Below are 27,542 nucleotides of genomic sequence, written 5' to 3'. Positions count from 1 at the left end.
GATTGGCTTCAATAAAAACAGCACGTATTTAATTACTGTTGCAACAATTTTTTAAGTGCAAGTAAAGAAGTTCTTTCGAATCATTGTTTTTTGTAAGTTGATGAAACGAAAAAGCGAGACGATAGAGGCGCCGTTCCCAGCTATATCAAAGGTTTTCTGGGGAGCAGAGAACGAATTTGGGGTCATTTTTGAAATCCAAGATGACCGCCATGCAACTTTATGATTTCAACAATATGGATATCGTATGCGAGGTTCTCGAGGGTGCAGGGAACGAATTTGGGATCATTTTTGACATCCAAGATGGCCGCAGAGCAAAATTATGATTTCAACCATATGGATATCGCATCTGAGATTCTCGAGGGTGCTGAGAACAAATTTCCAATCCAACCAATCCAATCCAACGAATCCAATCCAAGATGGCCGCCGTGCAAAATTAAGTATGTATTCAAACAAATTCAATTTATCACATGTATGTGATGTAATGTATTACAATATAATTAATAACACAAATTGCATCACAACGCTCTGCATTGGATTCAATTATCATTTATTTCCGTAATCTCTTAAATAATTTTTCAGGGTCGTAGACAAAATCATTAATTTAAGTAGTTAGACATTTTAACTCGTACGATTTTTTGAACATCAAACAACGAAATTTTTATTCCATAAATAGATATTATGATAAAAAAAACATACTATTGCTTCTTGGTTTTATTTTTAAGGATTTTCTTAGGAGACATAAGTGATTTCAAAATTTTTATGGTAACAAGAATAAATGTTAGTATAATAACAAAGAATAAAGACAGTATATCTAATGCGTAATATTGGTAGGCAGGTACTGTAGCTGCAGGGCTCGTAAATGTAAAGTTCCTGTATCGTGCAGCAAATTCTGTCCAGAACACAGCGCTATCCATCGCTGACACCGGTCGATCACGCCATGCCTTCGAAAGAGATTTTACCTTGCTCCTAAATCTGTAAACAAATAAAGATTACTTGGCCATAATTAAAGTCACTTACATAAAATTATTGTAATATTCAGAGACTATCCTAATAAAATAGTTTATACGCTAGAAAATTCGAGATCTTTAATGACAAAAGAAAAATTAACCCGACCCGTACGAGCGTTAGTGTTTTCCTCTACGCTGCAGAAACCTGGATTCTACGAGAAAGGTAGAAGAAACGGAAAGATGTTCTCTAGGAATGTTGGACAAGAATGCACGTTTGAGGATGTGGAGAGATATTACTGAATGGACTTCTGTACGAATGCACCAAGAGAGCAGTCTGTGTAAAAAAAACAAAAGTGGTGAGGAAATTAGGATCGAGCCACCACGCCTTGTTAGTGTAACAAGCTTATAGCGACTAAGAAGATAAAACGGAAAGGGAAATTTCTATAGTTGCTATTTGTATTCAAAACGACTTTCTACGTGCAATTTCAATTATTTCAACAGTAGTGCTGACTCGCTGATGATCTTATAACTTTTGGCTTGTAAAGTTGTTAATAAGACCAGAAATTAATTTGGATGAAAGCCTTTAAATGGTCCCAAGGAAATCTACCTAAAATTTACTGCAGAATTGTAGATTTAATAAGGAATTGATTGGCATCTGCAAGCGGCTCAAGCAAGCAATGATGAAGTCAACTGTTACTCATATAACAAAAGAGATTTCCTGCAGCATGTTCAATTCCAACGTGGCTTGCATATTATGTTTCAGACGCTGTATTATTTTACCGATAATCACAATTATTAGGTCAAATACGCTAATAGAGCACGAGCGACATTATACACACAACAAACTTGTTTTTTGTCAGTGTATGACATCGTTTCAATGTTATTTTAAATAAGTTAAAATGAAAGATCTCTCAATTATATGAATTTTTGCATCTTGACCATGATATTGTATATGAAAGTTATCACCTCAATCACACAAGCAGGAACAAGGGTGGTATAATTTGGTTGTTCGCGAAAAGATATCTTCATCTATATATACTACATCTAATTGACCACATGGTGGACGAAAATTAAGATTCTAAATAGGTTATTCTTACTCTGGATCAAGAATGGTCTTGAACTTTTTCAAGAGATTTTCTCTGTTCAAGTCAGCCACTTGTATTTGTACTCCCAGTCCACTTTCTTCAATAAATTTTGCGTTAGACGGTTGGTCTCCAAAAATGGGCATGCCAACAACAGGAACCCCATGATGAATGGCTTCCGTAGTTCCCAGTAGTCCACAATGTGAATAAAACGCCAGTACTTTAGGGTGCGCTGAAATACAGTTGAATTTATTCTATTTCAAAAGTGTTGTTTTTTTCTATTTCTTATGTAAAATCTTTTTTATAAGTATAATATTTTTAATTTTAAGTTTAACATTATTATGAAACAGTCCATTAATTAAGTTAATATTTAGTTTTGTAGATTTGTTGTGTATTTCACTTAAACTTTACACTGTTAAACTAGTAATCCACGGCTATGCTGTTTTAATATATTTTTAACTATGCCATATAAAGCGAATCAATCTTATTTTGTGGGTTCAAGTAAAAATTACAACAAAAGTTAACTATTTTCATCATATTATTATAATAATATTATAGATATCATTTGACGATAGACCGTTAACGTATATCGCTATAGTGTATATTATTGACATGCGATCACGATAGGGACGCCGGATAGGGACGCTATGCTCGGATGCTAGTCACAATCTGATTTAACTACTGCTATATTGCTCAATCCCTGCGGCATTGTCGCTATGAAAGTGACACCGGAGCTTAGACGCTCTGGTTGGAAGTCTACCTTTACCTTAACGAAATACTGTCCTATCACGCCCATCTTAATGTTATTAAAGAGCAACAAAAATAAGATGTAATCCCAACCTGAGATATTTTTATCACTACACGAATGTGAATTTAAGGTGCGCACATTATGTTGGAGGCGTGTTCATACACGCTTCCAACATAAGGCTTTGAGGATAGTTGTGCCGTGACCCTTACCTTGCTTTTATCTAGTTTATTATATCCCTGGATATTTTGAGAATTTCGTTGGAAGTTCATGTTCTCCAAGATGCTGGGTCCTTTTAGAATAGAGCGCATTGCATTCACTTTGGATGTGATACGGTCATTCTTACCGGGATAGAATCTATAACTGGGGGACTTATTGCTCCTTATGGTATTTGTACAAGCAATTAGCCCGCAGTGGAATACATTTTTTCTGCTTTAATCTTTTATCTAGTTTCTACTAAAAGTCTACTGCTAAATTTTTAAAACCTTTTCAGAAAAATATGCGATTGAGAAGTGTATTAAAATTTAACGCCCTCAGTTCGCTTCCATTACTTTTCTATGCTCAAGTTTTATGCTCAAGTTCGACACCCCACAGAATGGTTCAAGTGGGAGGTTTCTCTGCACTATTCCTAGCTACTTCTTTGACTTTAACTGAACACTGTCTTAGCAACCACCCTAGCGTCAACCTATTGAACTAACCATAAGAATGCCTACTACGACTATTCGTTTGCGATTTTTAACTATTTATATCATTTTATCAACGATGTGGGCAGATGATGCGGTTAACATAAAGTACCTGCTATTTCCAACAATTATTACTATAATCGTGGCCTTGAGTAGAAGAAAACCCACCAGCGGCAGATAATTAATGTGCCACAGCGATTTAGAAGCGGCATAGAAGCAGTGTGCAACCACTATTCTTGTGGCTGAAAGGAGCCGTAGCTATTGAAATTATTGGACTGCTGAGACTTAACTTCTTACGCTTTTAGGTGCTGAGCACAATCGTGGTTCTGTGCTGCTCTGAATTTGCCGCAGAATTTTATTGGGAAATAATTTACCATTGTGTGAACGACTTGCTCGTATATTCCTAGCATAAAAATAAGCAGGGAGTTTATACCTAATATATCGTTCTGCGGGAACCAGCTTGACAAATAAATATTTTTTGGATTTCCAGGTAAACCTTTTTCATCCCACTTCCATAAGACTCTTTGAGGTAATTTAGACAGAGCAGCGAGGATTTCTTCAACTTTATCTTGAGGAGTCGTCGCTGCTTTCAGTATGGATCCAAAACTGATATAGATCACCCCATGTTCAGATTCTTCTATGAACGTCAGTATATCCTGAAATTAATACCAGACCTTAATTGAGCGAATAATTTGTTGATAACATAAAGTTAATGGTGCTTTATCACGTATGGGTAGTGCTCTGGCCCAACGCGCTCGCTGCAAGTGTAGAGGACCATTTATGGCATGAGTTTGTGGCAAACGCACACTGCCGGACGTGGTGGCATTTATTCACAAGTCGAAGGATAACAGCGCGCTTTTATAGATCGGCGGGCGTTATTGAAAAACTTGAACAATTATATTAATACATACATTACATTAAGGGAGGTCGAATCAGACAAAACTTCTATGATGTACTTTTTAGGGTTTGGTATTGTTTGAAGAACACCCTGTTAGTATTCATTAAAAAATATAACTAACAAGTCGTAAAGCCGGTGGTCGAATCCATAGTCGAGTTTGTGGTGAAAGTATAAATCAGTAAAGGACTTCCGTACGTCTTTTGCTAATAAGCGTAGTTATGAAAGGTTGGAACGTTATACACTTACTTACTATTTTTGTCGCTACGATATTGTTGAAGTCTGACAATTTAAATCGCAAGTAATTATGCAAGTATGTTGGTCGACAAAAAACGCGCCATGTGAACAGGTTATAACTAAAACAAGCTTTGTAAAGACCGTCAAGTACAAAAATATAAACATAATATTATCATTGTTGCCAAGGTCAATTTCCTCCTCAGATAATTGTTGCAATGTTTATTTATCGTCACATGTTATTTTATCGAATATGACTTGTGGTAAAATATATCATATTTTAAAAACTCTTTCAACAAAGTAGGTATTTAGGATTTTTGCCAGTTCTTTTTGGATTGCTGCAATTTTTATTTTTGTCTTTTTCTTTGTCTCATCAGCATAATTATTATGTGGTAACAAGACTATAATTCAATTAACTACAAGTGGTACTGCATGTAAATGAGTAGTTTTGGGTAATCGTATGTTGGGTAAACTGTTCATATAAATAAAATTTAAAGGAACTACTGAGTTAAATCTATAACCAAATCATGAAATTCTGGTATACTGACTGATTATCGAAAACAGTTCCGTAGGTAAAATGCACTACTTACTTTAGGTAATGGTTTCGGCTCCTCCACATGATATCCGTTTACTTCTATAACGTTGGCAGGCAGCAACGTTGACCCAGTTAATGTAAAGGTAGAATATTGTAATAAGAATTTTATTTCTCGAGCTAAATCTTCCAGCGGCGGAATATCATTGAAGTATTTCGCTAGAGTATTTTGATCATAGGCTTGACAGAAGTATTTGTAGAGTAAGTTGAAATAGGCGTTGAATATTGTTCTCTCCAATCTTTGGTAAAATGTTGGCTTAGTGCCACCATCCAGAAATTGGAACGTTACAAAAGAGGGATTGTATGGAATACCAAATCTGCTGTAATGCCATGGCACGACCACATGACTATTGATTCCAACTACAGGTAGTCCAAGTTTGTAGGCGAGTCCAAGAGAACAGTCACTGTTAAATTGTTCTGTAACCATGACGTCAAAATGCGAATTGTCCTTCCAAAGCGTTTGCACATTTTTGTCCGACAGTAATAGCGAGCAACTTTCTGTACCTGAAGTAACAAGGTACCAGCTAACTTGAATAATACTCCAATAAGAACGTTTAAATGGGAAGACACCTCCTACAATTTTTGTTTTGCCGGCCAGACTGATGTCATAATAGTTTTTTATAGGTTTGTCCAATGGGAAATATGATACGACCGTCACATTATGCCCTCTCGCCGCTAATTCGCGGAGATATTTCCCGAATACAAAGAAGTGACTTTTACCAGCATGTGGAAATATTCCTAAAATGTTCAAAGCTTCCACACAATTTACACTTATAAACGCGCACAAGATTAAAGATATCGGGCCGAGGAATTTCATAATATTTTACAATCCACACGAGTTGCTCTTATCAGATCCCTTAGCCGACTGTCGAGTGTCGAGTCAGAAGTCAGAACTCAGAGTGTCGAATGATTTTTTTATTTATATTTTACAAACAGTAACGTGATTTTTTGTATTGTGTATGAGGTTTATTATTATAATGCTTCTATTTTGCTGAGTACATATCAATTGATAAGCTCTTGGATTCTCATAATGAGTATTCCGTTGTTTTGTTTTTAAGATGTTTCTCCTACGCTGTTTGACTAATTGAAAAACATCCTGTGCCCTATGTAAAAACTACTGAATTGAATTCAAACCCGGGTCAAACGTAATTTGAAAAATAGGTATTTGAAGAAACTATTGCCGTCGCGCCGCGCCCGAAACACAACGATCTATGCGTGAATAGCCCGTGTTTTGTGTGAGTAATGCATATGATGGGGTGCGCGCACGCCACAAATCCCGTTTCATTTATCAACTTACTCCGTACTCGCTTTAAAATTAGTTTTTTACCCTGGCATTGATACACGGATTTGTAACGTTGCTATACTTTGACTCTGCTCGCACTCGGCTTGTGAATCGGATTTTGAGTAATTATTTTCACTACCTACTGAAAAATTTATGTATCAATATATATTTTAAATCTTTTATATCTTCGAAAATATTCATTTAAATTCTATGCTGTAAAAGGCCATGGTGATCTTTATTAAATGCACAGTGTATACAAAATTTTATAAGGATTAATGCTGTATTGCTTAAATTCGCTTCGTAAATAAGCCTTTATTTCTCGTAAATAGTAAAGGATAAAAAATAGTTATTGTGGGTTATCACCAAGACATATACCTACCATCGCGCACTTTTTCGCCGAACAACAATGTGTTCATTTACGACATCACATTAGAAAACTCTAAAATGATCAGTGTTTCTCTACTATCATCATCATCATTATCATTCAGCTGGAAGACGTCCACTACTGTTGCAAACAAATGTTGACAAATTACGTCCCCCAAAGATCGCCATCGCGATGTCCAGCGATGCCCTCATCCAACCTGTTCCTGACCATGTGGTGGCCTACCAGCACTATATCTTCTATCTATTAAAACCGCATCAATATCCGTTACGTAGTTTTAAAGATCTATCCATACATAGGGACAAACAGCGGGAACGACTTTGTCTTGATGATGATACGAGTACATCTTACATTCAATCACGAATGTAAAATATATATAAATATTGTAATAGTGTATAATGAAAACCTAAATTTGTAACAAACTATATATAAAACGTCTGTGGAAGGAATCTGGGATAGGTTTCTGTTCAGGAAATGGATATTCGCAGCTGTTAAATGAAATTTGTAGTAGGTACTCTAAATATGCCCAATATACAATCAAAGAAGTGCCACTGCGATGAGGGTTATCACTTTAAAAACATAACATATTGTTTCTATTATATTATTTTATGGAGCCCTAAGGGCATAACTTTATGAAACAATTGAAAAAAATGACGGATCCATGCGAAACGTGACAGCAAATCTAGAAAAAATTACTACGTATTCTCGCTACCCGAACACAACCAAAAAACCTAACAGATATGTGATATATTTGCTCAAGAAATACCTCCACTCAAAATAAAAATTAAACAGTTTTAAATTAATATCTAAATAATGTACGTTTCATAATTGTGATAACAAATAATTACAGACACTCCTTATAAATGATTATGAGCACTCTATTTCACTGCCAAAACTTATCATATTTGCAAAATTGTCGCCTTCGGTAAAATACTTATCCGGTGAGCATTTTTATCATGATAATTTATACATGCAATAAATTTCTATGGTCTCTCTATTTCTCATAGATACATCATCAGATCTGTTCTTTTTTTAAGGCTATCCGGAAGGACCTGCCTATATCATTTCAAATGAAAATCTTTCCGAATTAAACCCTGAGTTCTTAAAATAAAACTACGCCTTTTTTTTAAAGTCGGCCAGAGCAGTAGTAGATAAAATGCTTATACTTACTTTAGGTAATGATTTTGGTTTCTCCACATGATATCCGTTTACTTCTATAACGTTGGCAGGCAGCAACGTTGGCCCAGTTAATGTAAAGCTAGTATATTGTAATAAGAATTTTATTTCTCGAGCTAAATCTTCCAGCGGCGGAATATCATCGAAGTATTTCGCTAGAGTATTTTGATCATAGCCTTGACAGAAGTAGGTACTTGTAAAGTAAGTTGAAATAGACGTTGAATATTGTTCTCTCAAATCTTTGGTAAAATGTTGGATTTGTGCCACCTTCTAGTAATATGAACGTTACAAATGAGGGATTGTATGGAATACCAAACCTGCTGTAATGCCATGGCATGACCACATGACTATTGATTCCAACTACAGGTAGTCCGAGTTTGTAGGCGAGTCCAAGAGAACAGTCACTATTAAATTGTTCTGTAACCATGACGTCATGACATGATGATGAAGCACGTTTTCATCCGAAAGTAATACAGAGCAACTGTCTCTGCCTGAAGTAACAAGGAACCAGCTAGCTTGAATAATACTCCAATAAGAACGTTCAATTGGAAAGATACTTTCTAAAATATTTGTTTTGCTGGCCAGACTTATGTCATAATAGTTTTTGATAGGTTTGTCCAATGGGAAGTGTGATACGACCGTGACATTGTGCCCTCTCGCCGCTAATTTGCGGAGATATTTCTCGTACACAAAGAAGTGACTTTTACCAGGATATGGAAATATTCCTAAAATATTCAAAGACTCCACAACATTAACACTAATTAAAGTGCACAATATTAATGATATCGAGCCGTGGCACTTCATAATAATTTAGGTAGAATCCGCACGAGGTGCTCTTATCAAAAGCATACGGCAAATGTTTTCAATTTTATATTTTACAATTTTACAAACATGTTAATTGGTTTTTGTGTATAAAGTTTATAATTATCATGTCTATAATATCTTGCTGAGTACCGTAATATTGTATATTAATATATATTATATCAATTCTAATGAATTGGTTGGTGAGAAGCCCACTAAAGTGACTTTAAACCCATTACATATTATTACAACAACATAACATCAATTATGTGCTTGTTTAAATAAGGTATAAGTAAATGACCAAATTATCTGATTACGGTTTGGTGATTACGGAAAGATTTGATCTTATTTGTTATGTTGCTACTTTATTTTTGTAATAAGTGCTTTATTAGTTTATTTCGATATAATTGTCTCACTATGCTGTGGCAAAACGATATATTTAGCTTACTTAACATAATATAAATATCAATATACTTAAATCACTTTGATCAATACTGACCTATAGTAACACACGCGACAGCAACCTAAAGAGCGGGGCCATGTTCCATGTTCTGTTTGCTCCGATTCAGCAACGATCAAGACTTTGACAGAGAAAGCAAACTAATTGGTTTCACGATGAATATCCAGAAAAGGAAAACACCCAGAACCAATTGAGAAGAATTAGTGGCAATTAAATAAATTCAAAATTGTTACGTATTCGTCTGAACAGGGCGGTGAAAAAATTGCATTTTCTACGATGTTTGAAGAGTCATATTTTCTCTTGTCGATAGTTGATTGAAAAAAACAAAACGTACAGACATAGCTTTAGCATAACAAAATCTCCTCTCTAGAAGCATTATCCAGGGAGAAAAAAGGGGAATACGTTTGTATGGAAAAACGCTGCTAGCGTCCCCTCTTAAGTACGCACACACTTTAATTTATTTATTAATATATTATACGGGTTTGAAAAGGCTTTATAATAAAACAAAATATCAACTAAAAGTCACTTCATATTAATTATTAAAATAACTCCTCTCACTGCAAATTAATTTTAATCTAGCGTTAAAAACCAAGAAGAAAAGAAACTTAAAATATAAGAAACAAAGTTTTAAGAAAAAATGGTCACTAATATTACCTGGGTCATTATTGATTTTATTATTCATTTTTCACTGGTCAGCTTACCAGTGTAAAACTACTAAACATACACAGTCATTAAGTTAGAAATTTTTACTCAACAGCCAAAAGACATCCACTACTAGGCAAAGGTCTCTCCCAAAGATCTTAATGGCGATAGGTCCTGCATTGCCCTCTTTCAACCTATTCACGGCAATATACAATTAAATAAACAAATATTCACGACAATAAGGCAACACCAGGTCTGAAGCTCACTTGCCAGTAATAGATAAGCAATAATAAAAGGATATAATTAAAATATATATATTCAAAAAATACTAAATATACAATTAATTGATCAAATAAATTACAATAAAATTAGTATCACAGATTCCATCAACAACCTCTGCATTGGGTACTTATATCATTTATTTTTGAAATCTGTTATATAAATCTAAAATGTATGTAATTAGACATTTGCACTCGCATACTTTTTTGAAGAACAAACAATCGAGCTAAAATTAAATGCTATTGCTTCTTGGTTTTATTTCTAGGAATTTTCTTAGGAGACAGTAGTGAATTCAATATTTTTATAGTAATAAGAATAAATGTTAGGATAATAACAAAGAATAAAGACAGTATATCTAATGCGTAATATTGGTAGGCAGGTACTGTAGCTGCCGGGCTCGTAAATGTAAAGTTCCTGTATCGTGCAGCAAATTCCGTCCAGAAGACGGCGCTATCCATCGCTGACACCGGTCGATCGCGCCATGCCTTCGAAAGAGATTTAACCTTGCTCCTAAATCTGAAAAGGAAATAAAAATAAAAACTTGGCGTGCTATAATTAGAGAAGCTTACCTATCAATATTATATAATATGACATATAAAAATATTTTATATAGACTAGATTATATTTAAAAAAAAATTATTGCGTATAAAATTAAAATCTGCCATTACAATAGCTGAAAGACCTGGGCCGTACCAGAGTTGGTGTTTTCCTTTACGTTACAGAAACCTGAACTCAATGGGAAAGTGATAAGAAGCGGATAAATGCTGTCGAGATAGTGTTGAAGAAAAATGCACATTTCACGACTTGGTGACATATCATTGAACTGTCCTATGTATGAATGTGCCAGGAGAACGGAAAAAAAAATATAAAAAAGTGGTGAAGAATTGAGGATTGATACATGACGACAGAAAATAATTGTAGCGACGAAAACTAAAGAATTATAGATTTAATAAGAAATTGATTTGGCATCTTCAAGCAAGCTTGAGCTCGCAATGAGAAGGCAACGGTTACAAAATATACTTATATATTTTGTACTTATATAGAAATTTCCTGCATAATTTATCTTTTCCTACATGGCCTGCATATATTCCAGGCGCTATATTAATTTAAACATTAGATGGAATACGCGAAAAGAGCACGGAGAACAAAAACTTTGAACAATTTTCTTTTTCAGCGCATGACATCGTTTAGCTGTTATTTTAATTAACTTTAAATTTAAGATTTATCTTAGTTATACGAATTTTTGCATCTTAACCGTTTTATTGGTTATGAAATTTATGACCTAAATCACACAACCAGGGACAAGGATGTTCCTAACATATTTTGGTTATTCGCGAAAGGATATTACTTCATCTTATTGACCACACCGTGGAATAAAAAGATTAAGATTCTAGATAGGTCAATCTTACTCTGGATTAAGAATGGTCCTGAACTTTTTCAAGAGATTTTCTCTGCTCAAATCAGCCACTTGTATCTGCACTCCCAGTCCACTTTCTTCAACAAATTTTGCGTTAGCCGGTTGGTCTCCAAAAATGGGCATGCCAAGAATAGGTACCCCATGGTGAATGGCTTCCGTAATTCCGAGTAGACCACAGTGTGCATAAAACGCCAGTACCTTTGGATGTGCTGAAATAAAGTTAAATTTATTGTATTCCAATAGTAGCCTTATTTTTTTTTCTATTTCTCATATGAAACTGTTCTTTTTAAATATTGTATCATTTTTACCTAATATATCGTTCTGTGGGAACCAGTTTGACAAATAAATATTTTTTGGGTTTCCAGGTAAAGCTTTATCCTCCCATTTCCATAAGACTCTTTGAGGTAATTTAGATAGTGCAGCTACGATTTCTTCAACTTTATCTTTAGGAGTCGTCGCTGCTTTCAGCATAGATCCAAAACTGATGTAGATCACCCCATGTTCAGATTCTTCTATGAACTTCAGTATATCCTGAAATGAATACCATTAATTAACTGTGTGAGAAACTTTTTTTATTTAATTTTTACGTTAGTAAATGTAATGGTAGTTTTTCACATATGAGGAGCGACCTGGTCCATTGCGCTCGCTCAAAGCGAAGAGCTCCATTTATGGCGGCATGGCTAGTGGTTTGTGCATTCACGTACTATAAGAAACTAGGCTCACAATCGCCTATTAAAAAATAAAAGGTCGTCAAAAACGGCGTTGTGTATACGTAGTAACTCTTAACATGAACAGATATACAGATAATATCAAAACATTCATTCAAATTAACACCTTATTTCGTGGCAAAAATGTTCAAAGTCTATTGTTTACCCTGATAAGAAGTCCATTGATTGTGGTTCGAAATGTGCGAATGTGACGTTCATCGAACCGCATTCGTCGGCCATGTATTTTGTTTTAGCAAAAAGATTAAACGTCAAGTTACTTACATAATTTACGCTCAATCAAATCAGTACGGTCGTAACGTTCGGATCGTGCACTCGTTTTGTTTTTACCTTCAATAACTAATTCTGTGGTTTAAAATGTTCAAATTTATACGTTGTGACATCGAATTTAGAGATGGTGTGCAGTGCTCCAATTGTCAAGGTCACCTAGACTTTCCATGCGCAGGAATTACCGAAACGGGTTACCATAAGCTTGGAGAGAGAAGAAATACCTGGAAATATCCTGCATGTAAGTCGGGGTCGTTACATAGTCCGTGACCCCAATCATCACCTAGTCTAGTAGACATGGTTTCCCTCGCCTCAGAAATTAAACTCCTGACAGAGCAAACAGCCACATTACCGGAACTTATTAAAAGTATTGAATGTATTCAGACGGACACTGCGGACCTTAAAGCGATCAAGACCGACGTCTCCGATTTAAAAAATTCCATGTATTTTTTACACCAATCACAAACAAAATCACAGATGTCGATCGTGAAGTCCAGCGTCTCAAAAAAACAAAGGAAGACGTTACGCTGCTTAGGCAGAAATTTGACCTTTTTGAACAAACATTAAGAGAACAGGAACAGAGAGCAAGACATAACAACATAGAAATCAAAGGTAAAGGCTATGACAAAAAACGAAAATTCTGTATTGTGAAGGGGTGTAAGATATTTACAAGAAAAAACTCAACTTCCCCGGTCATACACATCAAATCGGAGGAGGATCTAAAAAAATATTAAATTTGTAAATAGTGCTTCCTGTATTCTAATTCTAATAGTTTCACTATATATTTTTTGTTAATACATAAAATGTAAAATTATTAATCCCAATCGCAAATATCCGCCATGGTATCAGAACTCTCTGATCAAACTCTTAAAAGAAAGAAACAAATATCGCACGATATTCAGGAGGTGGGAGGCTCCTTTGCACAGGATGCCGTCTAGATAATGGGTACCACAATTGCATCTATTTCTGCCGTGAAGCAGTTATGTGTAAGCATTACTGTGTTTCGGTCTAAAGGGCACCGTAGCTAGTGAAATTACTGTAGTGCCGCTCAGAATTTTTGAGTTTTTCAAGAATCCTGAGCGGCACTGCATTGTAATGGGCAGGGCGTATCAATTACCATCAGCTGAACGTCCTGCTCATCTCGTCCCTTATAATCATAAAAAAACTGATACAACATGCAACTTCGCATCTATTGAAATAACAGGAAAAGATGTGCTGTCCCAGAAATCAGCTGACCCAGACAGCGTGCCCCCATTTTAATTTACAAATGTGCTGAAAATGTTAAGTTACCTTTAATCATGCTGTATAAGCGCTCTTTGGAAGAGGGGGTAGTACCTTCTCAATGGAAAGCAACGCTCACTACCCCAATCCACAAAAAGGCCCCAAAGACAAAATAGAAAACTACAGACCTATTTCTAAGCTGTGTATCTTTACAAAAAATTTAGAAAAAATTGTATGTGACCAATTATATTACTCGCTTAATTTATTTATTTATTTATTTCGACTGGGTGAACGGATTTTGATAATTCTTTTTTTTTTAAAGCTGGTCCCATTGTCTGGCTTCCCGTGTGGTCCCATTGTAATTTGGTCCAGATCTGACAATGGCATCCATGAGAAAAGTTATAAGTCTTAAATATGCTATACATACGTATAGCAAATTGGATGATAAATTTACGAATAACTCAATATTGCGCCAACCGATTTCGATAATTCTTTTTTTATTGGAAAAGATATACTTCAAAGATAGTTTGGTGAGAGTTTGGTTAGGTTCTGATAACGGAATCCATTGCAAAGTAACGGAACTCTTCAATTAAGCGCTTACGTTCATTGCTGCATTGAAAAATTTAGTGTATCTGCACATATTTAGACAAGTTGTTAGTTGGTGTACTTCAATTTCACTAAAAACAAAAAAAAAATTAACAAAAAAACAACCGACTCCAAAAACACTATTCCAAAACAATAGATATAATATGCACTAAGAAGTATAAAAATAATTGCGTATTTTTATACAATCTAATTCTAGTTACGATTATTGTAATTTTTGGAGTCGGTGTCATCCAAGATAGGCTTGTAATACATAGTTATAGGTGAGATGTGCTTGAGTCGTGAGAAGATAAGAGGCGAAAGCGGGTCGCGGCGGAAGGACCGATTCCAAAAACTACAATAATCCTAACTAAAATTATATTGTATAAAAATACGCAATTATTTTTATACTTTTTAGTGCATCTATTGTTTTGGAATAGTGTTTTTGAAGTCGGTTGTTTTTTTGTTAAAAATTTTATCAAAACACATGTCGGAGCCAGCGCAGGTTGACGTTATTTATACTGATTACAGCAAATGTTTTGATAAAATTGACCACCACCTCTTAGTTCCAAAACTGAGCCGAGCTGGTATTCGTGGGAACTTGTTCAGATTGTTTTCGTCGTATGTACATAACAGATGTCAAACGGTTGTTCTCAATGGTTTTACCTCTGCTCCAAGGTCAACCCCATCAGGTGTTTCTCAGGGATCTCTCTTAGGGCCTCTTCTTTTCGTTATCTTTATTAATGACATATCTCAGTGATTCAAATTCTCTAAAATCCTACTTTATGCTGATGATATGAAAATTTTATGTCCCATCAGAAACATTCATGACCCGATACATCTCCAGAACGACTTAGACCGTTTTGATAATTACTGTTATATCAATAAATTGGCTTTTAATATTTCCAAATGCTATGTCTGCTCGTTTACGCGTAAAAATTCCCCAATCATCCACAATTACCTATTTAAAAACTCATACCTAAGCAGGTTAAGAGCATTAGAGACTTGGGTATTATCTTCGACTCAAAATTACTGTTTAATGAGCACGTGGATTCCATTATAAAAAAAGCATCGAAGGCGTTTGGTTTCATACTCAGAACGTCATCGGAGTTCAGTTCTCTTAAAACCATTAAAAGTCTGTACTGCGCATATGTACGGAGCTACCTCGAATACTGTTCACAAGTATGGAATCCCCAATATAATGTCTACATTAACCGTATTGAAAGAATACAAAAAAAGTTTGTGAAATTCCTTCAACACCGAGCCGTATCGTTTTCACATACCTACTTTGACAGGTGTAAAAAATTTCATCTGCTACCGCTTCAGCAGAGGCGTCGTACAGCAGATTTGGCGTATATATGCGGTATAGCGAACAGTAAGATCGACTGTCAAGGGTTACTTAGAATGCTTGGACTAGTAGCGCATGCGTTTCCAATTCGTAATCCTAGCCTTTTACATACTCCTATGGCGAGGTGGAACTATCGTGCAAATAGCTTCATTACTAGATCCTGCAGAAATTATAACGACTTATCAAATGACGTAGGTTTAGATTTATTTTCTACATCTAGCACTAAATTAAAAATAACCTTAACTAATAACTTCTTCCAGTTCAAATAATTGTATTAAGATAAGCGTATAATTAAATTATATCTATAGTTCTATATAAATGTGGAAACTTTTAAGTAGCCTTCATTAGATTTAATTATTTCATAAGTTATAATAATTATTGTAAGCTAGCTGTAAGTCTTCCAAATATTAATAAATAAATAAATAAATTTTGGTAATCTAAAAAGAACTTACCTGAAATGCGAGACACCATCCTTTTTAAGTTTGGATACGCTGTTATTTGGACAGTTTTTCACTGACCACTTTGTCAATGCGTGGCGTTGTATTCAAAGCGCGGTCAAAACACAACTGAACGAAAACTCTGCCCAATAGATGCCTAGGCAGAGTTTCGTCAGGCAATAGTTTGAGCGTGGTTTTGAGTCTAGTTGTTTATTGTACGTCAATGGGTTTATAGCAATTGCTCTCCATCTATCGTAATGTGGCGGCAATTGTACACAACAATAACAAATTTGCAAAAAAGCGGGCACCCAAAATTTCTCTGTACAACTATGAAAATCTTAAATAATAACGGCCTTACAAATAAACTTGGTATAAAGTTATAATTAGATACAAATGTATCCGTATTCAAAATAGTAGCACGGAAAATAAACTGTTCCAAATTTGAAAATTTCATAGTTATTTAAAAATATTCTATTCTATTCGATTCGAGCGTTCATCGCAGTTTATGTTTAGATATTGTGCTATAAATAAATAAAAAGGTTTTGTAATGTTTATGTATTGATGTTGATGTAAAATTGTTTAAATTGGTTTTTGTGACAAATTTTATACAATTACTAGCTGACCCAGCAAACGTTGTATTGCCGATATTAAAATAGCGATACAAAAGTAACTGTTGATCGTAGATGGGTGAAAATGTGAAGTTGCATGTATTATTTAATGCCACATTATAAAAAAATAAAAACAAAAAATTTCATCCAAAAATTATAAAAAAAATTTTAAGGGTGAACAACCCTTATTACTTAGGGGTATGAAAAATAGATGTGGGCCGATTCTCAGACCTACTCAATATGCTCACAAAATTTCATGAGAATCGGTCAAGCCGTTTCGGAGGAGTACGGGAACGAACATTGTGACACGAGAATTTTATATGTAAGATATAGCAGATAAGACAATAATTATCGCTTGGAATATAGTGGCCCTTCAAGAAGGTTTGGTGTCAGTCGTTCCACTGTTCAGAGGACCTGGACTAGGTTTAAAGAAACGGGTGATTGAAACGAAACCTGGGATGAGGAAGAAATCGATGTACTGGTCCCAGTGACGATCAATATATTGTAACCCCACCTTTACGAAATTAGAAGTCTACCTACAATAACATTAAAAACAATATAGCAACCTAATAATAACTCTTCATCTTAAGATTGTATAATCTCATTAATGTAACATGAATAGATATAATAATATATTCTTTTGGTTTATCGTAGTGGGAGGCTCCTTTGCGCAGGATGCCGGCTAGATTATGGGTGCCACAACGGCGCCTATTTCTGTCGTGAAGCAGTAATGTGTAAACTGTATATGTGTTTCCCTATTTATCTATTTAAAAAGTTAAAATGGAGAAGTGATGCTAACATTCCACATAAGACCCGCGCTTCGCACGATTCTTTAAATATACCCATCTTCCACACAACCGCATTTCGTGGTAGCTTTCGCTACGCAGCCACTAAGTGTTGGAATAACCTGCCACCACCACTTCGAAATTTGCACTCAAAGGAATCTTTTAAGAATAACTACAAAAAGCTATTATTGCAAGAGCAAAAACTAAATTAAATACATCGACTGTAGTGAGGATGGGTATCATAATGGATATATTTTATCTATATAATATTAAATTACTCATGCATTTTTTATATATATTTTTATTATATACTTGTCTAGCTAGTGGGGATGTACGTAAATGCGTGTATACGCATCACTACTTGATCTAAATATTTTCTTTTCAGATTTATAAATTTATTAAATTCCGAGCTTTGTTTATTAGATAGAGGATACGATAAATATTTAAATATTATAATTATTTGGTTCACTCATTACTGCCAAAATAGCTTTCACGGAAAAAAAAATATAGGAAGTTCATAATATCAGTGTTCGGAAAATACGTCCTAACGTTTGCTGAGAACTTTCCTTTTTGCGAATCGCGCTGCTGCCTGGTTTGTTATCATTCTACATAGTTAGTTTTAAAGCATTTATATATCTTTCTTTATTGTTTTTTAAACATTTGTTTTGTTATTTTTCTTTTCTTTATACAATGTTAATTGTCATATCTATTGTACTTGTAAAAAATTTGGTGGCAGATTTTCGCAAATAAAAAATTTATTATTATTATTATTATTATTATTATTAAACTTTACTGTGTTTCGGTGTAATGGGCGCCATAGCTAGTGAAATTACTGGGTAAATGATACTTTACATCTTATGTCTCATTGGGGTCGAGCGCAATTGTGTGTCGCTCAGAATTTTGGGGCTTTTCAAGAATTCTGAGCGGCACTGTATTGTATCATCACCATCAGCAATCAGCTGAACGCCATGCTCGTCTCGGCCCGTATTTTCATAAAATAAAGAACAGGTCATAACTAAAGCAAGCTTTGTCATGCTTAGCCTTAACGCTTCAAGGTCACTATAATTGTTGTCAAGGTCAATATAATTGTCGCCAAGGTCAATTTATTGCATTGTTTGTTTATAGTCATGTCACATTGCATAATATTTTATCGAACATGAGGTATGGTATGTAATCAAAATCACAACCTACATAGTGGTCCACACGAGACCGCGAACCATTTTCAATACATGCTCGCTGCACATCGTGAAGAATTATTGATTTCACGAGAACTGGAAACAAAAGGTATCGACGTCATGAACCTGATATCGAAATATTTTCGGAAACATAACATTAGCTGGGAGAAACTCCTTGGTTTCAAATCAAATCATTTAATTGCATAGATTGAGTGGGTACATTGGTGTTACATTAAAATCATAGGTGCTAACAATCTGCCGGGTAGGCATGCAAAAATAATATTTTACAATTCTTACTCTAAGTTTACCGTGAAAAACATACAACATAAAAACCAAATTATTCATAAAAGTCTATCCACCATAATATTATAAAAATGTGAAAAATAAAAATTTTAAATATCTGAATTAACTTATTCTAATGACTATACATTCATGTCTGTTAAATATTCTTTAACTGAATAATATTTCTTCGTTATTAAAAATTTCTTAATTTTATTTTTAAAAGAGTTAATATTTAAGATTTGGTCCGCTAATGATGCTGGTAGTTTATTATATAGCTGAGGAGCTATATTGAATATACTATTACCAAAAAGTGCCGTTGTATGCTGCGTGAAACATATTTTATTTTTTCTGCGTTTACTATCAGAGTAACTAAATAGTTGATCATTTGTTCTAATGAATACTAGCACTTCATATATATAGGCACGGGAAAGTAAGTATTTTAAATGTATCAAAATATGGTTTCCAGGAATCAGTAGGGCTTAAATGAAATATAGCTCTTATACATTTTTTCTGACATTTAAAGACTCTCTCCTTATATGTGGAATTTCCCCAAAATATGATCCCGTACCGAATATTTGATGTGACATATGTGTAAAAAGCTACTAACACTGCGGACTGGTTTACTACTTTAGACAGCATGTGCAATGCAATTGAAAATCTATTTAGCTTCATGCACAAATTTGCAATATGGGTTTTCCAATTTAGGCAATCATCAATATGTAGGCCTAAAAATTTTGTTTGTGTTATTTCAGATATTTTTTTACTTAGATAATTAATGTTCAATGCTATCTTATTGCGTCTATTTACAAATGTCATTATGCTAGTTTTGTCAAGATTTATGATTAAATTGTTACATGTCAACCAGTTTATAATATTGCCTATAGTATTATTAATGTCACTTTCAAAAGAATTTAAATTTTCACCTATAAATATCACTGTGCTGTCGTCAGCAAATAAAATCATCTCATGGTTGGTTACCGTAGGGAAATCGTTTATATATGTTATGAACAACAATGGACCTAATATACTTCCCTGCGGTACTCCAGTGGTTACGGTTTTTGACTCCGATATATATGGTGTTTCTGTTTTATCATGCCGTACTAACCTCGCTATTTGTGTCATTTGTTGCCTCCCGTTAGATATGGTTTTAGAAGTGATAAGCTATTTCCTCTAACCCCGTACACGCTTAGCTTATCCAATAATATTTGATGGTCGACATAGTCAAATGCCTTAGTGAGGTCCATATAAAGTACGCATACATGCTTTCTTTTATCTACATTAGTAATGACTTCCTTCAAGAAATTGTATATTGCTAAATTAATTGATTTATTTTTTCTAAAGCCTTTTTGCTTTTCGGTTAATATTTCATTCTTTTCAAAATAATCGTTTAAGTTATTACAAATATACTTTTCTATTATTTTTGAGATAATTGGTATAAGTGTAACTGGTCTATAACAGTCCATGTCTTCCCTATCTTGTTTTTTAAAGAGTGGCTTCACAATTGAAGTTTTTTAATTATCTGGATATACACCATTCTCTACACATAGATTTGTAATATGACACAAAACTGGCGATATTATATCAGATACATATTTTACTGCTTTGGTACAAATTTCATCAAACCCAGTGCTATTTGTATTTTTTAGTGTTTTTATGATATTATTTATTTGAGTAGGCGATGATGGTTTCATAAAAATTGAATTCGGCTTGTTCCAGTTAGTGTTTGCTCTTTCATTAGTTGTTGACAAAATTTAACGACTAAGAAAATGTTCATTAAAAGCTTGTGCAATCTCTAAGGGGTCACTTATTATTTCGTTGCCTTTTTTAATACGTTAAATTTTGTAATTATTGAGTTTTAATCTGTTTTCATTTATTATGTCCCATGTAGTCTTAGATTTGTTATGCGAATTTCTTATTTTATAATCATTTTGGAATTTTTGTGTTAGTTTGATGATATTTTTTAAACACTTTCTATACACTTTGTAACTTTATTTATTTTTATTATTAGGTTTTTTTCTATATTTCCATAGTAACTCTCGTTTCCTTTTGCAACATTTCAGTACGGATGGTGCTCTGGCCAGCAATATTAGGATCACGCTCTGTAGACCGATTCACGTATATTCTAACAATCCATAAATCGTTTTAGTTCAGAAGTCGTCCTATTGAAATTTGTTCCAAAATTGGTATTCACGTACTGATTCGATAGGACGACAACTCAATAGGACTGAAACTCAGCGACTTATCGACGACTTACGATAGGACATTGCCAGTCTTATTCTACTATTCCTTTATTTTCTACCTTATTCTCTTAAATATGTTTATTATGATATCAGAGTCTTTTGCTCAGTTACTAGTACTCAACTTAACAATATTTGAAGCCATAGAGTAGTAAGAAGGTAAGGTATAATTATTTTTATACAGAAATGAATAGGCTGAAAATGAAAAGTCGTATCAAAAAAAGGCCCACCGTACCTACCAAAGTCAAACTGGATTTTTGCCAAGTGTAGGTAACTCTTTCTCGTTTCTTTTGTTCGTTTAAACAAAATGAGCTCGAAGAAGATTGTAACCGTGCGTCAGCTTGAATTATTTACTCAGCTATTTAAGTTTTTTCATAAAAGCTGTAATAAGTACCTAACATATTTAATAAATAATTAAGTAGGTATTTAATTAGTCCAATAACAAAGGTAAAGGTAAATAAATACCTTCTCTTTATTCTATCTCTTCCATCCTGAGTAAGAAAAATAAATATGGAAAATAAATATGTATTTTGACTCAACATCATTGAGTGCTTTAGTCAACTGTTGCACTGCTCTAGACACTGTAGGTTGAGATACCTACTGAGTTGGAATTACTCTGACCAATAATGGTTTGGTAAGATCCTGTAGCATAAAATGCTAGTGCTATTTATACCTATAATGTAAAAAAGCACATGATTTTATAAATTATTTAATTAAAGTCTTAATTATAGTAAATATCTAGTCAGATAAGTAGGTAGGTACCTACTAAGATCTTTCTTAGTAACTACCAACCTAAATAGGAAACTAAGTATAGTTTTACGCTCCCATGGAATTAGAGGAACGAGGTCTTCAATAAGACCAAGGACTAAATTCTTGGTAAAGCGAAATGTTTTCACGAACTCTGTAGGTATCTGTCATTTCGAAAGCAAAATATTTGTTGATCCTCATATTATTTCGGCGTCGACGTTCTCTTCGCCGATCTTCCCTTTCGGAAAGATTCAAAACTAGCCAAGACAAGCTGATATTCATGTTTATGAAAAATCTTTCAACAGCCAACAACTGCAAATTACTAACTTCAGTTCAGCGACTTCTCAGACGTTCGGTTTGACATTAAATCGTTTGTAACCGATTGTAAAAAGATAGCAGAATACCACTGACACAACGATTGAAGTCCGTCTAGCTGACGTGAATACGCTTTAGCGATCATTCCTCGAACGTGCGATTTAAATCACGTGAATACGAATCGTAGGTGAACGACAGATGTCGCTGCGATATCGCTCATGTTAAATTACGTGAATCGGGCCACTGGTCTGGCAAAACAGAAGAATCCTCAGGCAACAACAACGTATTGTATCATCCACCGTCAGGCGTTAGCTCCGAAGACTCTTCCTGGATGCCTTAAGAATACAATGCAAATACAATGCAATTTTTAAATTCTACTTTTTGATAAAATTTTATTTTCGGATTGATTCAGTTTAATTTTTACGTCGTCCCTGCTACCAATAAACAATACGAAGTGGTCCATGGCCAAGGAAAGGCTGGGAACCACTGGTATAAAACAAAGTCGCTTTCCGCTGTCTGTCCCTATGTATGCTTAGATCTTTAAAAGTACGTAATAGATTTGTATAGGGTTTTCTTTAATAGATAGAGTGATTCAAGAGGAAGGTTTATGTGTATAATACATGCATAATATAGTGGAGAAACACTGATAATTTAGGAGGTTTCTAATATGATGTCGTCAATAAACACATTTTTTTGCGCTTACATTGGAAACGCTGGCTCAACCCTACGAGATAGATCAAATTAATGTAGTAGAGTAGTGTACGCCTTAATAAGGTCTACAAAAAAGTCACCGATGGTATATGTCTACCTCTTAGGGATAACTCACAATAACCATTTCTTTTCCTATACTTTTAACGAGACCATAAGGGCTTATTTACGAAGCGATTTTAACCAATACAGCATTACCAGTGGGAGGCTCCTTTGCACCGGATGCTGGCTAGATTATGGGTACCACAACGGCGCCTATTCCTGCGGTGAAGCAGTGTTTCGGTCTGACATCTTATGTCTCAAAGTGACGAGCGCAGTTGAAGTGCCGTTCAGAATTTTTGAGTTTTCCAATAATCTTGAGCCGCGCTGTGGGTAGGGCGTATCAATTACTATCAGTTGAACGTCCTGATCGTCTCGTCCCTTATTTTCAAAAAATAATCTTTATCCAATAAGTACCATAAAGACATTGTTCATTGAATATAGATCATTATGGCTTTCTACAGTATGAAAGTTAAATGAATATTTTCAAAGATAGTATGCAGTTTAAAACGCAGGGACATAGCAATTGCGGTGGTAGCATTAGAATGATTATCATCAAGTTTATAAAGTATTGAAGAAAGAAGAAAGAAAGAAAGAAGAAAGAAAGATTACGAAAAGTCTACGAAACTTATTTTTGTACGTAATTGTCGTGTATTTTTGATTTAAAATCACTCGGAAATTACATTATAATTTATTTAACTTTGTACTATTAACTTTTGACAGAACGAAGTGTACGTCCGGGCAGCTAATAATAATTATCAGTGAAGCAGTAATCTGTAAACATTACTGTGTTTCGGTCTGAAGGGCGCTGTAGCTAGTGAAATTACTGGGCAAATGAGACTTAACATCTTATGTCTCAAGGTGACGAGCGCAGATCTAGTGCCGCTTAGAATTTTTGGGGTTTTTCAAGAATCCTGAGCGGCACTGCATTGTAATGGGCAGGTCGTATCAATTACCATCAGCTGAACGTCCTGCTCGTCTCGTCCCTTATTTTCATTAAAAAAAAGCCATCACACTTCATAGTAATATCGACTTTAGCTCTATAATTTAGAGGCATTTGTATGACTTATCAGCATCATTATGAGGTAACAAGACTACCATCATTAACTACAAGTGGTACTATACATATAAATGAGTACTTGTGGTGTGGGTAAACGACTAAAGTACTAATTGAACTTAAATGTTAAATACCTGCGTTACATAAACACACTTATCAACTTTTGACAGCTAAACGTAGTAAGAATGCGAAAGATATTAAAGAATAATACTTTAGTCTTTTATTTTATTTTGAGATTCGATTTTATTTTTAGATATTGTTAAAATGAATTTATAAAAACTCTACCTATACTAGCACTTGACTAGACTTCGGGACTCAGCTACTAACGGTCGTTCCCAATATAGTATCTACAGATAGAGATAAATTACTACCTTCTACTGTCAGTAATTAGCTGTCCATAATCTGAAGTTGTCCCAATATACCCGATAAGTCATTCTTATCGCCTTATATTGGGACGCGTGAATTGAAATTTCCATACAAACTTCTATCGCTGGTAAGCTATACGTCGTCCCATTGACAGACAGCGTGTACGGATAAGGAGAGCGTCGATAAGTTTATTGGGACAGAAAAGTCAACGATAGTTACGACTTTATATCAAGTAAGAGATAGACTGAATATTGGGAACGGCCGTAATTAAGCTAACTAGCTCTAGCATACTTTTCAATTGTTCTTCACTTTGGAAAGGGAAATCGAAGTGTATTTCAATACGGATATAAACTCTATCATTAATAATCCCATAAAATGTGGAAACACATAAAATATCATATTCGAATAAAATCAAAGAACACAACCCATTACCGCCCCACTTAAATGATACAAATGAAATTAATTCTCATTTCTTGAATATCTCTGGAAGTAATCTAGTATCACTGTCCACTGTTACGTATTTTGAGTTTCACCGTTAACACGTTTAACTCAACTTTATGACTGTTGACAAAAATGTTAATCTTATTGCTTTTTTATACCAATAAGGGACGAGACGAGCAGGACGTTTAACTGATGGTACTTGATACGCCCTGCCCATTACAATTGCGCTCGTCACCCTAAGACATTAATGTTAAGTCTCATTTGCAAAGTAATTTCACTAGCTCGGCGCCCTTCAGACTGAAACACAGTAATGCTCAAACATTACGGAAATCTGAAAATTTGAAAACATCCTGTACTCTTTATCAAAAAATACTGAGTTTAATTCACAATTAATAAAATATTTCTTAGATGCCATATTTTTAGGTGAATGTATGTTTCTAGTACTCTATTATCTGTAAATGTAATCTATATTCGAGAAGTGCAACGATAGCGTCGTATGAAAATTCAAATACGCCTCTTAAGGCCATGATAATATTTGGTCTCATTTAGAAAACCCGATGCCTCTGTCCCGGCTGCATCTTCAGTTTGGTCGGTGGTACTATTTTCACTAGATTCTCTTTACTTTTAGTTGGTTATATCTTGCCGACTTCCATGAAATTTCTATCATTGAAAATGTCCGGCGGCCATTTTTCTCGAAATGATAATTTATACATACAAATTCCCAAGTTCCCTCTTTTTCTTATAAATCCATCTTCAGATCTGTTTTGTTTATAATGGTCGTTCCATTATGAAGAATATCTGGAAGAACCTATATCCTTTCAAATGAAAATTACTTCTATAGTCTGTTTAAACAAAAATAAACACAACTATGCCTTTCTTGAAGTCGGTGAAATATTCCATGTATTAATTGATAAATCATGAAATTCGGCTAAGTATACTATTTTAAAACATTTCAATAGATAAAATGCGTTACTTACTTTAGGTAATGATTTTGGTTTCTCCACATGATATCCGTTTACTTCTATAACGTTGGCAGGCAACAACGATGACCCAGTTAATGTAAAGCTAGTATATTGTAATAAGAATTTTATTTCTCGAGCTAGATCTTCCAGCGGCGGAATATCATCGAAGTATTTCGCTAGAGTATTTTGATCATAGGCTTGACAGAAGTATTTGTAGAGTAAGTTGAAATATGCGTTAAATATTGTTCTCTCCAGTCTTTGATAAAATGTTGGCTTAGTGCCACCATCCAGGAACATGAATGTTACAAAAGAGGGATTGTATGGAATACCAAACCTGCTGTAATGCCATGGCATGATCACATGACTATTGATTCCAACTACAGGTAGTCCGAGTTTGTACGCGAGTCCAAGAGAACAGTCACTATTAAATTGTTCTGTAACCATGACGTCAAAATGTGAATTGTCCTTCCAAATATTTTGCACATTTTCATCCGACAGTAATACAGAGCAACTGTCTCTACCTGAAGTAACAAGGAACCAGCTAACTTGAAAAATAGTCCAATAAGAACGTTCAATAGGGAAGACACCCTCTAAAATTTTAGTTTTGCCGGCCAGACTTATGTCATAATAGTTTTTTATAGGTTTGTCCAATGGGAAATGTGATACGACCGTGACATTGTGCCCTCTCGCCGCTAATTCGCGGAGATATTTCTCGAACACAAAGAAGTGACTTTTACCAGGATATGGAAATATTCCTAAAATATTCAAAGACTCCACATTGTTAACACTAATAAACGCGCACAATATTAAAGATATCGGGCCGAGGCACTTCATAATAATTTGCAATACACACGAGGTGCTCTTATCAGAAGCATATGCCAACTGATGTCTAATTTTTGCAAACACGTTACGTGATCTTTGTACTGTGTATTTGTGTATGTCAACTATGAGGTTTATTATTAGCATGCCCATAATTTGCAGTACCTATATAGCTGTAAATTGTAATAAGCCCACTTAAAAACTTAAACCCATTACATAAGTGTTATGTCATATAATGTGCTTATTTATCTAAGATATATTATAGATATAAGTAAATGCCCCAAATATCTAATTGCAGATAGCATAATGTACTTTTTTTTTAAGATTTTATCGAATGGATTTTGATACCCACAAAATATCAGTCTTTTTGTAATAAGTGCTAAATTGGTTTATTGAATGTAATTGTCGGACTAGGCTGTGGTAAAACAATATATTAAGTTCCCTTGCCATATTAGATTATAAAATATGGGAACACTTGGAGGAAAAGGCGTAAAGAGCCTTAAAGCCCCATCCCGTTTTGGAGTCACTCAATGCTTTGCTTTCTTGGAGGTATTTCGGGTAATAAGGTCGGGCATAAAGTCTTTTCGCATTTTGTATGCATAAACTTGTTATAAAATCTCTATGGCTGCACTATTTGTAAATGGATGGTTCTGATTGAGTTAAAAAGGTTACATTTCGCAGAAAGGAAAAAAATTGTAAAATTTTATTTTCAGCTATTTTCATTTAAAATTGTGAAAAATAATAGAGAAAAGATAATCCTACATCAAGAATTTTTTGCCTATAAACCTGGGTTCTTCTTGTAAT

At 34.5% G+C, this 27,542-nt stretch overlaps 2 protein-coding genes across 2 annotated transcripts; both read right to left on the bottom strand.

The window, feature by feature from the left end:
* Window positions 1-497: 497 nt before the first annotated feature.
* On the bottom strand, window positions 498-9,942 carry LOC126973985 (UDP-glycosyltransferase UGT5-like). Its single transcript, XM_050821331.1, has 5 exons — window positions 9,934-9,942; window positions 8,013-8,288; window positions 3,891-4,113; window positions 2,045-2,261; window positions 498-972 (listed from the first exon to the last, which is right to left on the bottom strand). Exons 1-5 carry the CDS (start codon window positions 9,940-9,942, stop codon window positions 696-698), a joined length of 1,002 nt encoding a protein of 333 aa, XP_050677288.1. The 3' UTR covers window positions 498-695.
* Window positions 9,943-10,221: 279 nt separating this feature from the next.
* Window positions 10,222-26,790, bottom strand: LOC126974093 (UDP-glucosyltransferase 2-like). Its single transcript, XM_050821499.1, has 4 exons — window positions 25,935-26,790; window positions 11,926-12,148; window positions 11,610-11,826; window positions 10,222-10,716 (listed from the first exon to the last, which is right to left on the bottom strand). The coding sequence occupies exons 1-4, from the start codon at window positions 26,751-26,753 to the stop codon at window positions 10,440-10,442; spliced, it is 1,536 nt and encodes a 511-aa protein (XP_050677456.1). The 5' UTR covers window positions 26,754-26,790; the 3' UTR covers window positions 10,222-10,439.
* Between the last annotated feature and the right edge of the window lie 752 nt (window positions 26,791-27,542).

This window comes from Leptidea sinapis, chromosome 31, assembly GCF_905404315.1.
Source record: "Leptidea sinapis chromosome 31, ilLepSina1.1, whole genome shotgun sequence".
Taxonomy (NCBI): domain Eukaryota; kingdom Metazoa; phylum Arthropoda; class Insecta; order Lepidoptera; family Pieridae; genus Leptidea; species Leptidea sinapis.
This window is presented reverse-complemented; position numbering and strand designations above follow the sequence as displayed.

Bases quoted from the DNA above. Each gene is read 5' to 3' on its own strand.
- LOC126973985 (XM_050821331.1), bottom strand. The intron at 4,114-8,012 runs GTAAGTATAAGC...TATTAATTTCAG, and splicing joins AACCAAAATCATTACCTAAA to GATATACTGACGTTCATAGA. The intron at 2,262-3,890 runs GTATAAACTCCC...ACTGTATTTCAG, and splicing joins CCCGCAGAACGATATATTAG to CGCACCCTAAAGTACTGGCG.
- LOC126974093 (XM_050821499.1), bottom strand. From the start codon at position 26,753: ATGAAGTGCCTCGGCCCGATATCTTTAATATTGTGCGCGTTTATTAGT. The intron at 12,149-25,934 runs GTAAGTAACGCA...TATTCATTTCAG, and splicing joins AACCAAAATCATTACCTAAA to GATATACTGAAGTTCATAGA. The intron at 11,827-11,925 runs GTAAAAATGATA...ACTTTATTTCAG, and splicing joins CCCACAGAACGATATATTAG to CACATCCAAAGGTACTGGCG.